Raw genomic sequence first — 19,160 nt, 5'->3', positions numbered from 1 at the left:
GCTGTAGATCCATAAGAATGATGACAAATTATTCAGTTATGAAATTTGTGTTATGCAGTGAGTTTCAAAAGTCTAGTTTCATAGAAAAAGTATAAAAGAATTTGAACAGTTTTTATACGATCTGATTTGGGATCCTGCTTATATGAATTGCCAGTAACATTTTTCTAGATAGGACTGTTCTGAAGTAACAAATTTAAAGAATGTAGAATATTCTGTTCTAATATTTCTTCTTAAATCTTTATGTAAATAATTCTCTAATGCTATGTGTTGCCAATAAATAAATTCACTTTCAAGTTGTATATAAATAAACTATACTTTTCTAAACGTAACCTTACATAGGTTGGATTCTCCAGTTCCCCAAATGTAAATTATTCTGATATTAATCAGAAGAAAATATTACCTTGCATCCTTAGGTAAATATAATATTTTTTCATATTTCCTATGTTAAGGTTCTTTTGTCTATTGGATACTTGAATATTTTTTTATTACCAAAATCTCAAACATTTTATTTGCTTGATACTTTTTATCAGAAAAATAATACAGAATTTCCACCAAAATTCTATCCTGAATACTACTTCCATAAAATATACATGTAAAGTAAAAATGGAAAACCGAACCTAAATGCGTCATAATAAACAACGCTCTTTTTTGTATTCAGTTTTGTTCCTTTTTCTAAAACTTTTGTTACTAAGGAAAAATATGAATGTTAACGTAAAAATGACACTTTTATTTGAGTATTCAGGAAATTACTTACCTTTGTGTATCTTGGAGCCATACTGACTTTGAAAGCCTTCTTCAGATCAATTTCCGTTGTATTCACACAGCCAGGCTGGAATGAAAACAGATAGATATTTTTCTAAAGCATTTTGATATCCACATTTTATTGAATTTGATAAAAGATACATTATGGTTACCTAATAGCGCAGAACAAGCAATTTTTTTTTAAACATTCATTCAAAAACAAGCGTTGTTTTGTTTAAATCAGAACACTAAACGATTTTTCAACGCACATCAGCTGAAATTTAAAACTATTTCTTGTTCTTACTTCCGGCACTATTTTCATAATTCCTGTTTATGTAAATTTTAAACACTACTTATTTTATTTATAACAGCTTATTAACTCTATGCTTTGATAACAACTGTACTTCTACATACTAGCACTCAAAGACTTGGACAGTTTGAAAATCAAGTAAAATTCAGATTAAAGGGGATGCGGAATCAGTCTAAATTATGTTTAATTTTAAACGTTAAGTTAATGCTAATTTTACCAAAGAAGTTTTTGCATTTTTAGGGTTTCTTGCACTGTTCCTTCTTCTTCAAGAAGCAGAAATGCAGAAATATTCTGCATATAGCAACGGCAGAATATCATAGGCAAGCAAAATATTTTTTCCCTAAAAAAGGAAGATTCTTGTTAGATTCCTTCGAAATACATGGAACTATACTATCAAATTAATATAATTTAAAATTTAATTTCACCTAATTTTAAAACTGAAATGAATATTTTCCTTCCTATATTCACTGAAGAATTTTTTATGAAAAAATGAAATTTAAAATTTTCTTAAATTGTTCGGCAGATTCATAATATTTCTAAAATCTTTAATGTAGATATTAAGGTAGCCGAAATTTTTGAAACAAAGGTATGTAGTAATAGGCGCTAAAAACAATGATTCGTAAGATATGTGAATTAGAATTCTTTTATGTCGTATACAATATTTTGAGCCAATAATTGCATTTTATATATCGTAGAAACGTTTGAATGAAAGGTGAATGGAGCTGACGTTGTAACATTAATACGCTATGATTTTCTATGATGTGAAAGCGGTGATAAATTAGTAAGGATGTCTTTAACGTCTGCAACTTGTATATGAAATGAAGTTCCAACTCGTGCCACTGTATTCAGATACTTTACAAAATCTCACAGAATTGTAAATTTTCTCCTGAATGGAGAACGTACAGAAAGAATTTTGTGTCAGTTATGACCCCACAAAATCCCAAAATGATCCCACAAGATGTGTCGGACATGCAAAATCTTTTAATCAATGGTAATCTGCCTACCAAATGATGTAGAAAGAACGTAACACTGGATTCACAGCTGTATGTAAAATTGTTCTTGAACAATTGCAAAACAAAAAATTAATTTGCCATTGTATTCCCCATAAATAATTAACATAAAGTACTGAATCGTGCGACTCCTAACCAACAGTGATGAAAAGGCAACTACAAATCAGAAAGGTTTGCTGTTTACAGAAGTACAGAACTTGAAAGTCACCAGATTAGAGAGAAAGAAGATAGTTATAGCTGATTGATATACCACTAAAAGTAATTTCAAGAAAATATTATTTTCAAAAACCTTTCAAGAAATGAATATTAAGAGAATCATATTTCGCCAGGATAATGCCTTTTATCATTCAGCAAGAATTATGGTCGAATTTATTCTGACTGATGGCTGTGTGAGAGAAACACAGCAAAATAATAGAACATCCAACCTATTTTTCTAACCTTGCTATGCGTGACTTTTGAAAAATATTTAAGACAAAATTAAGTGGTCGTCGTTTTCATTGTGTAGATGAGACATATGATGCTATAATAACATAATTTTCATCAATTACAAGAAAGGAATAGTTTGAAGCATTAGTCTTTGGGAAATTCGACTAGAGAAGTACATTGCTTTTGGAGAAAACTGCTATGACCACACCCGATTGGTAAGGTTAACGTCCCTCAAAACTTTCATCGTGATCTTCGTATCTTGCGCTACTTCATTACTATTAGCAAAAGTGAAAAGATTGCTTAAAGTTCTGAATCTGCAAAATGAGAGATAAACTTACCACTGGTCGATGCACATCCCAAAAAGCTCTCTCTTGGCTATCCAGAACTTTTCTTTCAAATTTATCTCTCTTTTTATCAACTCTATAAAGGAAAGATAAGAAGGGATCATACAAAATATTTGTCTACAGCTAAAACAATAAACAAACAAGTAATTCCTAGTCTCTGCTAATAAAATAAACAGCGATACAAGCAACTAAAAATGAGCAGAGAAAGGAAAAAAATTAAACTTCATATTGAAATTATGGAAAAATAAAATTATGGAAAAATCCATCCCTTTTATAAATGAGAAGTATTATTATGAAGGTGACTTTGATCTGAAAAGACTATATTTAAGATTTCAGGATAAAATAAAAAATCTCATGCTTAATAATGTTCTCGTTTACGGTTTGCTAATTAAAGCTATTAATTATTCTTGAGGTAGTTGTGAAAATTATCCTAGATAAATATATAAAAACCCTAGATAAATATTGTAAAAATATTGTAAAAACAAAAGTATGAATCGAATATATTATTCCGGCTATCTGCCTCTAACAAACAAATATTATTTCAAGAGAACGCAAAATACATCCTTAAAAAATTTTCATGGAGCTGGTTAAAAGTTTTCTAAGGAGAACTCTTCTGAAGCGGAAAGTTTTATACATTATGTCTTGAAAAGGACTTTATAAAGTAAAACCAATTATATTAAAAAAATTCAAAATGGCAATTTTTTAAACAGAATATACTCTGCAGTAGTGGTTGCTTCTTTCTACCGTTTTGTTACATGCAAAATGCTTTTAGATTTTGATCACTAAGTTTTCTTTAATACTAATTATGAAATGTGTTAGGTATTTGTGCGAGATATTTGTGTTCATGCTTAAGGTGTTTGGTATCGAGATATTTGCCAAAGCAAATAACAAAATCCAGTGCAAAAGTTAGCGCAGATAAATAAAACGTTTATTACTGACTACAGTTTCGTTGAAACTCATTTTAACTACATCCAGACATTATTGGCACTCTTAACGCTTTCTGTGAGATTATAGTTCTCCAAGTGAAAACTGAAGTGCTTGGTCAGAAAAACAGAGGTTTGGTTTGAAGCAGGGTTTCCGTTCCATTAGCCAAAATTATGTTATTAATAAATCATTAAAAAATTTTTGCTTTTAAAACAAATCCAAATTAATGTGGAAATTAGCGTCAGTAAACTATTTCCTTCGAAAATATATTCTACAGTAGATCGGCATGATGGGTGCTTTTACTTTCTTTAATTAAAAAAAATATTAGCAGTAAAAATTACTAACAAAAGAAAATAAAAAAAAGTCTTTATATTACTGAATTATATTTGTTTAGTATAAAAATAGACTAAGCATATATTAATTTAATTTAATTTTCAAGATTTCAGGGAAAAAACCCTGCTGCATTTCAGTATGTTTGCTACCGCCTTATTAGATGATCTTGAGAATGGAATCAATAAAGTTGCAGTCAGATACGCAAATTTATGAAACTTTTATTTCAAAGATCTGTTCTAAAAGCTGTACCTACCTAAATAACAATTTACAGCGCTTCATGAATATTACCTGTTCATATTTTTCTTTTCTAGAATGTATAGACAATGTGTTTCAAAGCCTAGATCTCTTTAAACGGGAAAAAGTGCTTATTGACGGAAGTAACAGTTCAGAAGATTAAAGTGAATAAGTATTAAACAATTTTAGTACATTTAAAAATGTGCTGCTTTTGCTTTTTACGCCATCATCTGTTCTCTTTGAACAAACAACGAGAAATATTTTATCGGGCATAAGTGATATAATTTGTTACCTATATATCAATACGAAAAATAAATGAAATATTTTAGGTGAACAGTTTAAGTATATTCTTCTATTACAGCTGTCAAACTTGATATCAAGTGTACGAATATTCAAAATACAGGTTTAATAATCCCATTTGTCTCGAACAGTACTTCTTTTTGTCTCGAACGAATATGACGTAGGTAGAAAATTAAATATAATTAATCAGAGTTTAAATAATAAGCCTAATTTAGTTATACTATGGCTGTCAAGAAACAAATGTTTCGTACGCGGTGTTCAGCTTATTTTTTGCCGAACGATATAGCTTAGAAACTCCGAAAATGTGGACATTCATGGACATTTAGACATTGTTTTCTCTTGGCGTAGGAAACCTCCAGCTCTAGTGATAACTTAAAGGAAGAATACTCAGCATTTTCAAATACTTTTATAGCAATGTTTTGTTTTTGATTGCAGTGATATTACTACTGGTTTTTTATTTCCTTCCCTACGACGCGGCATTGCAAGAATACATATAAAGAAACGTCACAGCGAAGTTTCAGGAAAATATTTAAAATTGTCCTCACAGATTCAGTTTTGAATTTTCAAATTTAATTCTGTTGAAGAATTTAAAAGGGACTTTAGAATGTAAAATATACTTCTAAATATAAATCTCCAAATGTCGCCAAGGTCCCTCTGTAATTGGTCTAAATGTTTACGTAACGGTAACTGTATTCGGTCCTTCGGTCCTTATATGCAACTGTAACATATGCTTTCCAGTAATTTCGAGAAACGGAAGTTATTGGAAATTTCTGAACGACCACGCAAAAATTAAATACGACCGGGAAGAACATCGGTTTTCTGTTTTTCAGGACTGAGCTCACTTCGGAATATTGAGAGATCTCCGTGCGAGTTTCGCTCTTTGGATGCGCTATGCACTGAATTAATGTAGTTTAAAGTGGTAACTACTGATCGTGCTCAGTCTTACAGAGAAAAACTGAGCGAGTACTTTTGTGCAAAATATAGAACCGTAAAGCGGTGTTCTTTTTTGATGGGGGGGGAGATTTTATTAAGCTATCGTCGGTTCTGTGTGCACTCAATCCATTACAAAGGGATTACGAGAAGATCACATCGTTTATTTAATGCAGAAAACAAACCAGTACTAATTAATGCGATAAAGTTCGAAATAATATCATTCTAAAAAAGATAAAATATAAATTAAAAGCTCGAAAAAAGCGTACACAAAAGCTCAAATAATCAATTAAGCTGATTACACGGGAGTAAACGATGTGAAAAAGTATAGCCTTTCTTCAAAATTCCAAAAAGAAGAAAGAAACTAAGCAGTAATTTATTTCGTGTTCGTATTTTTGACGCACAAGCGCTCGCATTTAGAATTACTCAGACGTTTGTTTCATTTTTAAAAACCTTTTCATCATCATTGTTTTATGACAGAACGAGATTATAATAAAAGCATTTACTTGGCTTGCGCTTCCGCTTGCATGAAGATGAATTCCCATTTTCTGGAAAACATTTTTTGGAGCCGGGCCAAATTCTCCGCCTCGTAATCAACCAGTTCTAGTCGAGTCTTATTCTGCATGGTCCGTTTACAAAGATATACGGCTGCAGAAAGAAGAAAGATTATGAATAAGTCATGAATTCAGAACACACTGTATGATTGTGTTGAAATTTATTTGGAAAAATAAGCAGCAGAAGCTTTGAAACACGGAATAAAAGGTCAACGTAGGAAACTACAATTAGGAACAGCAACATTTCGTCGACAATACCCGAAGCGAAAAAATAACTTCTTTAAAAATAGTTAATTTATCTAATTCATGGGTTAATCAGTTCTCCACAAGAGTCTTCAGATCACAAAAGGTAGCCATTTAAGTTTTTGATTAAAAAAAGGTTTTGAAAAGAATAAAAACAGTTACTTTACTGCTGTTTCGGTTACTTAAACAGTTACAGTTTAAACAATTGTTAAACGTGTAAAAAGTTTTCATATTTTGTTTTTAATACATGTCAATTAAATAATACAGTAATTGGAAAACAACAATATAATTAATTTCGCTTTTGATTTCAACAGTTGTAATTCCTTCCTGTTTCATTTTTGGTAAATAATAAACAGCTTTACTTAAAAAGACTTCCATGAAAGCATCTGTTCGTCCAACGCAGATAACTCTCGAATGGCTTGCTGTAATTAACAAGCTAGTTTAATAATGAAAATTAATGAAAATCCTGCTCCACATAGTGCAGGTTTTCTTATACTGTAAGCAACTTTACACGCTACAAAAGCGAGTATCTTGTTTATTATGATTCAAAGTCAAACAAGTTTCTTCAATTTGTTACTTCTAAAGAATTCAAAAACTAAGTATTGAAAAGAATAATTCAGTACAATGATTAACTGAAGCCACGAAAAGTTTGTATTGATAACGTAATAACGCAAGTAATAATCTTTTGAATGACTTCTAATAAACACCTTTTTTCTTAGGCAGACAGTCTTCAAGTATTTTTGCTTAACTGAGTAATTAGCTTTTGTTGCTTTTATAGCGAAATGGAACGAGAGTGCTAGTTGGTGGTAGATAAGACGGAGGAAGACCCTCAGACCCATGCCTCCGAGATGCTCTCCTTCGAAATTAGGACGGAACTGCGCGAAGTCTTATCACTTGTATGATATTCAAGGCTATTGCCAAAGACAGGTGCAATCTTGCACTCCTTGACACGATGAATATCATGGGCTCATTCTGATGTTACTGACAGAGAACTGAGATAAGTCACTTCAACAACACAACAGGAACTCATCTTTTGCAGAAATAATATCATCATCAAGACCACGTACTCCAAATATCTAAATAAAGGGGCTTTCTTAAGTTAGCTGACTATTTGAAGCTTTAGAAAAGTAGAAGGGCCATGCGGCAAAATATCCGTTAACAGTAAATGTTGTCATAATCTTCTGTTTCAATTTTAGTTTGTATATCACGTGCATATACAATTTTTAAAAAAAATAACTTTTTATGCATTCCGTTCTGAAAAGACACAGTTTTATTCTAACTTTCGAGCATTACGTTGTAACTCGAAAAACAAATTTTAGGAACACTCTGGATTCAAGTTTTGTGTAACAATCTAATATAAAATAGAAATTTCAAAATGAAGTTACCATAGTCTGTGTTCTCAGGTTCCCAGCAATTCGAAGGCCAAAAGTAAGGAGTCTGAAAGAAATAAATATTTAAATGAGCCAGCACATTCTTATCAGTGAATGAATTTAGCTATTCTATGCATGCTTGCATAAAATATACGTCAGAATAATTTTGCTCTAAGTCTACATGTAAATATTCAATATGTTTATTTCAGGACAATCTATTTTAAAAACAGCAACTAACATAAAATCTTGCTTAAAATAATAATACTGGGTTATTTCTAATTTCGTGAAGGACCTTAAAAATTCTTAACAAATTAACTATACTGGAGATACCAAATTTTATTACACTGAAATAAACTCATAAAAGATTTTTTTCATATATTTCACAATATTCAACGTATATAGTTTTTCAGGTACGGATATTTATCAGTCATTGAGAAGACAGGCTTGGATGTATTGGAAAGCTGGTTGATGCCACAGTTGAATAAAATTAATGCAATCAAACATCCCCCAACAAGACAGTTACCCAGTTTTTACCTAGGCAGAGAGCAGTGTCAAAACCATTTGATAGCATATCGTAGTCAAAGTATCCCGCAAAATTAAAGACCAGACACAACAGGAGTGGAGTATGTGAATCAAAATTTACTATTAAAATGAACAGTAAGCATATGACGAGCGGATGACGTGTTAGTTTGGTACTCACTCTAGTATCATGATAAAGTCCCGCGCGGCAGTTTCTTACACGGCTTTGCTAAATATGTTCTCTGGCTGTCTCCAGTGTCTGTTAGTTTGAGGATCTTCGTCAACTACACTACTTATACTCTGACTAAGGTATAAGTAGTATTTCACCTCGATGAAATTTGGTATTGTTTGCGCAATTTATTTGTTATAAATTTTAAAAATGAGTCGCAAAGTTATAAAAAAAACCGTATTACGAAGTTGATCTTTTTGCTTTATGTGCGGCTTTGTGAATGAAGAATGCCAATGTTTTACTTTTGGATATTTTTTGCGATCTGAAGCATTTTGAAGAAAGCAATTAATTCAATATTTTATTAAAATTTATTCTAAGAATAGGTTTTGGTTGAAGAGATAAGCCGTATTACTACCTCTTCAAAAATTTATTTATGGTTTTCATCAGCGAATGTTCATAGCGCAAAAGAAATTAATCTTGTGTGTTTTTTTTTCCGGCTTGATGAGTCAATTAATAATGTGCTGCAAAAACAACAGACAAACTGAATTCAAATTTGGTTTAAATATTAAACTAAAATACATACTATATGAGTAAATCTCAAACTGAGCGCATTGCAAGGTATTAAATTTATTGTTCGAAATTATTAATAACATCTGATTCATATTATAAATTCTCAAATGATTCACTTCAACAAGTTTACTTGATTATTATTGTTGCGTGCATACGGATCTGTAATGGACTGAAGGCGCACAGAACCGATAATATAATGATAAAATTAATGTTACCAAAAGAAAAGCTTTACGGTTCTGGAGCTTTCCATAAATCTATTCGTACATCTTTTCTTAGCATGACGGTGCGCAATCTGTAGTTACCACTTCAAACTACTGAGAACTTTGAATACAACGTATTGAAAAGCGCATTTAAGCAGCAAAGTCAACAACGTATCGTTGAATCTCTCGATGTGACAATCTAGAAAGTGTTGGCCATGTTCACCCATAGATCTCAGTACAGTGGAACCTAACGTGAAAATAATTTTTTCACGATGCCTCCCAAGAAGACTATTCCCTCAGACGGTGCCGTAAAGAAAATAAAGGAAACCATGGCCGCTGAAATTAAAAAAGAAGTCATAGATAAGCATAAGCTTGGAGTGACGGAATTGGCGAAGACTTACGGTCTTTCGACATCGATAATCTGCATTGTTCTGAATAAAAAGGAAGAAATTAAGACACTTGATGTAGCCAAAGAAGTTACCGTTTCTTCCAAACACCGTCGAAAACTCCCATAAACTGCTGTTGGTGTGGATTAACGAGAAGCAGTTAAAAAGTCGGTGTCGGAAGCTATCATAAAGGTAAGCTCCGGTTGTATTATTTACCAGTGTTATTTACTAGAAAAATTGAATTTTAAGTTGATATTTTTGGGTGTGCAAAACGAATTAACTGGCTTTCCATTATTTCCGGTGGGGAAGTTTGTTTCTAGACACGAGAAATTCGCTATACGAGCTCAATGCTGGAACAAAATAAACTCGTGTCTCGAAGTTCCACTGTACTCCGAACAGTTATAGATAGAGATCAATTACAGTTATTCAGTTACAGTACCAAGCACAGTTACACAGGTATCAGATCCAAATGGTCGACAAGTTTGGCGACTTTTTACGATTTCTCCCTAAACTTGGTGAGAGAAATTAGTCGCCATAACCATCGTAAGTTTGGCGAAACCTCACCAATTTAGCATTTATCTCAGTGTTAAATAGATGCTTCTGTAACCTTATTTTTCCGACAAGCTTCTTTTTTCAAGCATTTTATGTTGCATTTTAAAAAAAGATACTACAGTTTCTCATATAATTTCACTTAAAATTATTGACATGTATACAAAATTCGTAATATTATTAATAATAGCCAATTACTCGGATTGACAATAACATATACATATTCTGAAAGAAAGGAAGCAATATAATGAATGAATTTTTATATATGAATGTATTTTTATATATGAATGTATTTTTATATATGAATGTGTTTTTATATATGAATGTATTTTTATATTGAAAGTTATTGTTTTCAAAAAGAAATAAATAAGGCGTGCGTCCCCTTTTAAAAGAAATTATTTTTCCCAAAATAAAATAAAACAGTCCTTTTTACTTTCATGTACTAAGTAAAGGAAGTACTGGAATCGCGATAAATTACGTGTATCATATTTCAACAGCAGTATTAATTTTGAGCGTTCTAGAATCCATTTCGAAGACAATTTTGCTTGACATCTGTATGAACAGACAAAATAAAGGAATGTTTCTCCCAAAACAAATTAAGCTCAAATTTTGTGTGCGGAATTGATATATCATCTAGATGTGCATCTCCCGTTTTCATTGGAATCGGCAGTACAAAAGGAATATATACATTTAATATATATATATATATGTGAAATGTACTTTCTCATACATTATTTGTGTTGTGCAGCTGGGGCAACAGGAATGAGACAAATTTTGGAATATAAAGTGATACGTTTATTTTAGCATCCATCTCACAAGCGTTCTCCCTGTACCTCGGGGAGAAGCCCTATTTATAGATATGTGTACGTCATGGTGCTCATCCAATCAGCGATATTAATTGAAATCACGTGGTGACGCTATCTTCTCATCAGGAGTGTTCTTAAGAACTTTATGTAATATGACAGATTTATGAGTTTGGCGATTTGGCGGGCACCAACAGGTTAATATAATTTATACTAAAGAAAGGATTTCGCCAAAATTTAGGAGAGAATTTAGTTCGAGAATTCTCTCCTAAATTTTGGCGAAAATCTAAATTTTTACTAAATTTTCTCCAAAATTAAGTTAGAGAATCGCCAACACATTAACCAATATGATTAGAATTTAATTTAATCAATTGATTTAAAAATATCATTACATATATATATGTATATGCATCCGTTTGTTACTGCCAACGTTACACGTTTGGCACCTTTCGATGACATATATATATATATATTATATACTAAAGGCCGGGTAAGGGGGTGAATATATATATATATATATATATACCCCCTTACCCCGGCCTTTTAGTTTCAATTTTTTATTCCTTACCCGGCGATCGTTGGTCGTAGTCATATACTTCCAACTACACAAATGTTTTAAATGACAAAAGTATTCATGTTTTGGTGAAGCTAAATTAAAAAAAAATATTAGAAAAATAACGAAATCTAACTTTATAGGGGTCTTCTGGTTCCTATACTTATATACAGGAACATTTTATACTCGTATGAAAAAATAAAATTAAGAGAAGCTTGACTTCCGTACAATAAAATTGACCGGAAGACTTAATTTCAAAATTAGCAATTCTTGGTGTCAGTTTCAAATTGCCTTGAGAGATCGGTTAATTAAGTTAGAATAATTCGAGCAAATTCGTTTAAATAAAGTGAATCAAAAAATGTGCATAATTTAATTGGCCATACAAGAAAGTTATGTGGTGTCCACATCACATTTTTTTCAAAATGATATAAATTAAGGCACGCATTCACTTTCAAAAAGAAATTCGTCATTTTCTGGAAATGTATAAAAACTAGACAATGCAATATTAAGACGCATTGATTCGCATTTCATCATTTGACTTATTACTCACATAAAAGGGAAAAAATATAAATTCATAGAAATAAAAGTACAATGTTTACAAAAGCAAAACAAATTTCTTTACCAGCATGAAATTATTGTTTCTTTAAAATGTTCCACTACCATTTTCAATGTAAAAATTAAAAAATGGTTTTTAGTTTAAATAACATTAATTTCATGAAAACATGCTGAAGAATATATTGCTTGTTCACAGTCGTGGTTGAAAAGTCGTATTTCATAGATATTTGAAATAACATTTTTGGTCTTTTAAGGCAAATTGTACAGGGAAATCAGATATGATGAATGATGCAGTAAGGCATATTTCCAAAACTGAACTCTGATAATTCTTGCTAGATGCATAAAAAAGTATTGATGTCCAGTCGATGAAATACCATCCTTAATTATCGTACTTATCAAAATACTGAAAGGAAAGGAAAATGGATGCGGTCTCATTTGATTAGGAATCATTAGCAAGATTTGTTTGAAAAAGAATGATTATAACTTCAATTTACAAGACAGGTGCCTTCATGATGTTTGATGGTATTTTCCCATCAGTATAATTCCCTTAATTTATTCCTCGTATGTGAAGTATCATTCCTCGTATGTGAAGCGCAAAATACTGATTCAGATTTCATAATTGCTTTCATCAGCCATTTTCGTTCAGTAAAGAATTCTGCTGTTCGAATTCTGAAAATTAATGCTTTGGCTTATAATTCGACAGAAGTTTTGGAAACGTATATGAAAGAGTCAGACGACATGAAACCTTAAAACAATGCACATTTTACACTTATATTGATTCAAGTTCATTTAAACGATCTATAGAGCTCTTGCAAATTTTCTGTTTTGCCAAGAGGAAATTATTCAGCAAGTTAGCTCCATTCTACCAAAGTTTCATGTATTAAATAAGTTATATAAAAAAGTGCAGAAAGTAACATAAAAAAATGTGAAACATTTCAGATTTTAAATTACGTCCAAAGGCGCGTTTTTAAACATTTTGAGTGTTACCTTTATTTATTAAATATCATGTTCTTCGCACTTAAATCATAAAATTCCGTTCAAGAGCAATATCGCAAAATAATTTTAAAATGAGGATATCTTTAGAATTTCCAATATTTCCTATTTCCTTTCTCAGAAATCGGAAACTTTCTCGCGCGCTGGAGATAGAAGTGTTTTTTCTGCCATTGCTCGCTTCGAAATCCCTGAGTTTATTAATCAAACATTCGTTAAAGTTTTACAAAATACGAAATCGATAATAAAACAAAATCCAAATTTGGGCTTCCAGATACCCATATTCGCAGCAGGATTACGTTATTCAAAATTTAATGGCTCTAGGTACCGTTGTTTTATCATAATGCCAGAAACATACATACATTTAGGCAGATTGTTCATCATTTAGTTTCTTTAAATATAATACAGGCCGATAATATTTGGTGGCAACAATTTGAAAAGTGAAACAACGCTTGTAGTGAATCAACGCAAAATGCCAAAACGAAATTAGTAGTCCTTCTGGGCAAATTGTCCAGAATATGTAAATATGTAATTTATAATATACAGCAAATATGTAATTTATAATTAAAGCTGCTTAGTATATTTTAAACGTACTCAATTCATTTTAAAATGTTTTACAACAAATTCATGTTTTACTAAGCAAATATTTAACGCAGCAATTTCTTCTGATGTAAACTTACATAAGGAATTTCTTTCTTCCTCTCTGCGTGCCTTCTCGATATAATTTCTTGATAATGTTAAGCTAAAAATCGTTAAGTTTGGAGTTCGAAGATCTGAATTTCTATATTCCTCGTGCAGGGATTTATATTTATTTTGACTGACAATTTAAAGTTTAAGTTAAAAAAAAAACTTTCCTATAAGCCTTCAATCCCTTAATTGTCAGTGCCAGAATAGTTAAATGTTGTAGTGCGCGTGAAGGAATGCAAATTTCTACTTTTTAGAAAGTATTTAAAAGCCGAGTGTCGGTAGGAGAAAGAGAGAGTTAGGATATAGCCACAACCTCTGCCATAGCTACGTTTGCTTATTGCTGGTTCAAGTGGCTTAATTGCATTTATTTGTTGCCACTAGCTTTGAAGGGGGTTTAAGTTACGGGATCTCGCTGAGCCCTGTAGTCTAGTTCTATCGTTTGTTAATATCTTCAAATTTTTAGTTTCGTTAATTGATTTTCAGTTACCGCCCAAGCAGGGGCGAAATTTGTTAGCGTCGAGTTGACGCATTGTAAATTTTCAAAGGTTTAATAAAGAGTACTTTAACCCTTTTCTTCTGTAGTTTCTGCTATTCCAGTTTCAGACTGAAGTTCATCAGTTGGGCTCTACACTCGTTCCGAAAACAGCTAAAAGATCTATGCGAATATGATTATGTAACTTTTGTTCTCTAGGTATTTTGTGATCAAATATATATCAAAATTTCCACTATAACATTACTGTATACTGAATAAATACGTGGCTCATAAATGAATATATTGCGCTTTCTTTTCTGATATTATACATGGTAAGTCAACATTTATCTTTTACCCAATTTTAGGTATTAAGGCACAACGGAATCAAATATTAATATTCTCGCCTACTCGACTTATTGTTTGTGTCAACATAAACATGGTAATAGTCAAATTTAAATTATCTTTTCGTTCTAGGTAACTGCGAGGCAGTACAGAAAAATAATTAAAATATGTGTCGTCATATAATTCACTATTATTTGGTGATCCAGCTTCAGGCTATTGAAAATCTGTACATAAAATTAATTAGTTAAATTTATTAAAAGTAATTACCGTTGAGAACTCATGGTTACTGGAATTATCGCATCGATAGGTTACCCTTGACCCTTAAAGGAAAGGTGGAAGCAATGGTTTTATTTCTTTACATTTATTTAATTTAAATTGTTGAAGAAATGGCTGGCAATCTATAACAAGGCAGCCGATGTGTGGTGACAAATTACTATCTACCAGATACGGAGATAAAATCAGACTGGGAGGATTCTTGAAAAATCTGATTCGGACCTGCGATTAACTAGATCAGGAAGATAATGGTTTCACAGCATGAATACTAGGGGGACTATTCCTTTAATTACTTCACAGTCGTTCTACACATCGAAAACCTAAAACCAACTGGAGCCGGATGGGCAAATGTTTAGTCACCAAATCCAAGCTTAGTAATGAAATATTACTCACAGTTTTAGCTCGTGTGCCAGCTTTAGGAAAATAGAAAACTGAAAGAGGTATGATTTTTGCCAGGGATTGAATTCAGAATTTTCAGCTCATCGTATCACTGCTCTGGTCGTTAGAAGTAAACATCGGAATCTTCAGTTCCTTTGCAACAGGGAACGTTAAGACAATTTTCTTACTACACTACATTGTGATTTAAAAAAAGGAACATTTTAGTTCTCTTCCTCCACTGAATGAGTATAGAAAAACAAGTATTATTGAAGAAACACTTCGCAGTTTTGTACACAAACGTTTTCACGCATTCTTTCAGGTAATGGAATAATCTAATTCCCCTTGATTAAATTAAGTTAGGAGATTAGAAAATTAGAAACAAAAAGAACTTAATAACTTCCTTAATGCAGATTTAAGTGCTTCTCATAGCGACACAATATCCTATAAAAGCTCACTTTTAAAGCAAAATCATGCTGTTATATAAAGTGCTTTAGTGCTTTTCTAGACACCGAAGCCATTAAACTTTTCAAGAGTAGATACAACGAAATTAAATAAAGGCGCTCTAACTGTACTTTGACTTAATTAAGTATGTTATTTTATTTAACATTAATGAAATTATTTGAAGAAAATCTGGCTTTGGAGTCTTTTACTATTTTTAATCTAGATAATTTGAGGTCTATTTTTAGCACGGGCAGAGAAATTTCTGATTTGTAATATTCAAGAATAAAATATTGTTCTAAATATTCTTTTAGAATTCATCTGGCGTAGGAACCGTTGAGTTTATTTCAAAAGTTCTCTTTCATGAATATCGTAATATTTTGCATGTTATATCTGTAATAAGCCATATTCAAATTTCACAATTCGTAGTTAATCTTTTTTCACTACTTAGCACATGTTAGGTTTAACAATAATGATTTTTTGCTGAGCATATCGAAATAACGTTTTTTCATTTAAAAATTTTATTGATCTATTGTTACAGATTTTAAAAGCTAATTTTTTTCTTTTCTATTGTATGCTTTTTGGATCAAATTTTTCGTTTGTTAGAATTTTTTCATTTATTGGATTGCTTGGTTTTTGTTTTTTGTTCTTGGTCCGCTTTAAAGACAAAGTAATTTTTATTAGATTTTTAAACTTTTTGTCTATTTATGATTTTAATGCCATAATTTTGCAAAGCATTTTTTACTCCAGCCCCTTGATATATCTTTTCGATATGTTCGATTGGTTGTATTTGTATGATTTGTTTTTTGGACTTGCTCTGCTCAAAAATAATTAATTTTAAGCTGTTCTAAGCTTGCTTATGATTTTGCTGCTATAATTTTGTAACATTTTTGACTATTTACTACACTTTGTCGGGGTCGAACTGACAAAGACTAAAATTACTTTAACCATTAAACTTTAATTTGTTACAGCTGGTTCAGAAACAGGTTGATGTATTTACTTCTTTCGTTGTAGGAACCCCCTGATGACGACGCAGCGAAGAAACAAATTTCTTTTTCCTTTTCATTTTTCGTTTTAGCATTTTCAGCACCTATCATGCAGTTTGACACTATGTTTCTGTTTTTGCAAGTTTTAGCGAATGGAAATGGGATGAATTTTAAAGTACTTAAAATTATTTAATTTATTTTGCATTATTATCAACATTTGTTGCTATTTTTCAGCACACAACTAACTAGATTTTGAGTGGCTTTTACTTTAAAATTCATTTTAAATTTGTATACACATCGTAAATATTTTTTTTGCAACCATTATTTTAACTTGCAGTCCAGCTGCTACCAAAATCTTAAAATCTTAAGCAAACATGAGATTACGTAAGGCAATTAATTTCGCTAACTTTCAAACTGTATATTTGTTAACAAGCCAATAATATTCGAATTCAATGATACCTGAAATCTGTAAAAGGTTCCATCTGCTTTGACAGTCAAAACATGATCATCAATTGGGAAAAAGTAGCCATGAGCTGCTATTAAATGGGCCATGTGGAGGGCTTCGGCTGAAATTGAAGAAGTTTCCGTAAATTCAGTGCAATTATAAAATGCTAATTTTTGTTCACAAATCAGATCATCAGATGATATTTCTTCTGTTCAATTGAAAATTGCGAAATATTTTCTAAGATCAGATTTATATACAATTATAGAGTCATTGTGTTTACATCGAAGCTGGAAACATGGAAATTCATCATGCCTTCACCGAGATTCCGGATCTCTAAATTGCTAGCCGGGCGTCCTTCGAATTCTAAAACAATGACCCGCCGTAATGATTTACGACATATTACTTACCACATATTTTCTCTAGTATTCCTGCGTTTTCTAAAACCGCCGGTGAATTCTTCTCTTGGTATCTGTCGTAGGCTCTCCATTGCATCGTTTTGGGTAGCATCCATTGTGCCAAAATATCGACCCTGTATAACCCTCTCAATAAGACGGATTAGCCAGAATTTAAATTGTTTAAAATCTTATAAACAACTTATAGCTCTGTGACACAAAAGAAATCTGTTTTCCGCTAACAGTTCATGACACTTCTAACAGTTCATGACATGACCTTGCTGCTGAAAACATTAGTTTAAAGCATATTCCAGCCGTTTCCGACTTCTTCAGTACTCTCTTCTGCCTTTGTTACCCAAATGAACAAGTACTTTTACACAGTATGCATCACTTACATTGAATCCCATAGCACAATTTTAGTTTAGATGGTACATAACTTACAAAAGAAAACAATCAAAATAACTTTGACTTTTGGCTCATGCTCGTTTTTGCGATCTGTAAAGAACTAACATATGTCATTTTGAAGACCTGGTTAATTTCCAGATCATAGCCGAAATCCCACGCTTCTCCGTTAAAATGTGTTTTGCACAAGTGCCGCGTTACCCCAAAGGAATAAAAGATACTTTAATTTCGTTTATACTACAACAGGAACTATACTGTTCCGGAAAATATAACTTTCCAATATAATATAGCTAGCGTGTATTATACGCTAGCGTGTACAGTATATTATATTTCCAATATAATATACTATATGCCAATGTAATATATAATATAATATACTTATATTCTTAGCCTCTATTATTCTCATACATTATGTAGATAATTTTCAAAATATGTAATGATCTTAAGTATTTACTTACGTATTTATGTTTCATTTACTTACATATTTATTTAGGTATTATGCATTTATATATTTAGTTATTTTTAATTTGTATTATATAATTCTCGAAATTCTAATACTATGTTAACTTCATATATAACAACATTGAATTTATCTAATTATAAATTTTTAATTTTTATTTATTTTTTCTATTTATGTATTTATATATTTATTTCTTGATATTTAATTTTTATTGCGCAATTATCAAAATTCTAAAACTTTATTGAATTTTATATATAACAACACAGTTAGCAGATGATTCTATCAGTTGAGCATAAAAGCTGAATGGCTTGAAGGCGGTGCAGCTGCTCATCTGACGGTAAATAAATAATATACGTTAGCATCTTCTGGCAGTCAAATCCAAGTCTTGCAAGTTTCATACATATATACAAATTATTTTAACAAAATAATGCTTACGGCATTTAGAAATATAAATTTAGACTTTAACTTAAATTACTAACTGCCTTAACATGGCCATTATACACTGCTAGCTATTACAATAACTATAACTAGAAGGAAAGCAAATAGCAGGATTCTTTATTGTGCATATATAGCATAATGAGAGAAAGACATGACTAAATTTGCAAATGGTTTAGAGCATACCTAGTCTGAAGGAGTAAATAGAATACAGTGTGCAGGTATACACAAAATATACAGGTTTAGCATATCCACAGAATTCAGTATACAAAGTTACCACTTCTGACAGCAAGAACGACTATAGTCTGGCTGGGAATCTAGCTTAGATGACACATACGGGTTCTTCCTTCCACGCGGTCTCGAGTCTATGCCAGAATTCATCAATCCTAGTGGTTGGCGAGTGGTGTAGTGCCATGGTAAGCCATGACAGACGTTTG

General features: G+C 31.5%; 1 protein-coding gene across 1 annotated transcript in view; it reads right to left on the bottom strand.

Moving 5' to 3' along the window:
• Positions 1–19,160, bottom strand: part of LOC118187971 (regulator of G protein signaling 7-like) — a 434,333-nt gene that overhangs the window by 212,672 nt on the left and 202,501 nt on the right. Inside the window, exons 4-8 of the mRNA XM_085818561.1 lie at positions 17,049–17,155; positions 7,735–7,786; positions 6,059–6,200; positions 2,826–2,907; positions 755–829 (exon numbers count right to left, since the gene is read on the bottom strand). Coding sequence (XP_085674687.1) covers positions 755–829; positions 2,826–2,907; positions 6,059–6,200; positions 7,735–7,786; positions 17,049–17,155 — 458 coding nt within the window. The remainder of the gene's footprint in view (positions 1–754; positions 830–2,825; positions 2,908–6,058; positions 6,201–7,734; positions 7,787–17,048; positions 17,156–19,160) is intronic.

Source organism: Stegodyphus dumicola, chromosome 6, assembly GCF_044657685.1.
Source record: "Stegodyphus dumicola isolate Sdum_Otavi_A_Nest chromosome 6, ASM4465768v1".
Taxonomy (NCBI): domain Eukaryota; kingdom Metazoa; phylum Arthropoda; class Arachnida; order Araneae; family Eresidae; genus Stegodyphus; species Stegodyphus dumicola.
Note: the sequence above shows the minus strand (reverse complement) of the source record. Positions and strands in the feature narration are given on the sequence as shown.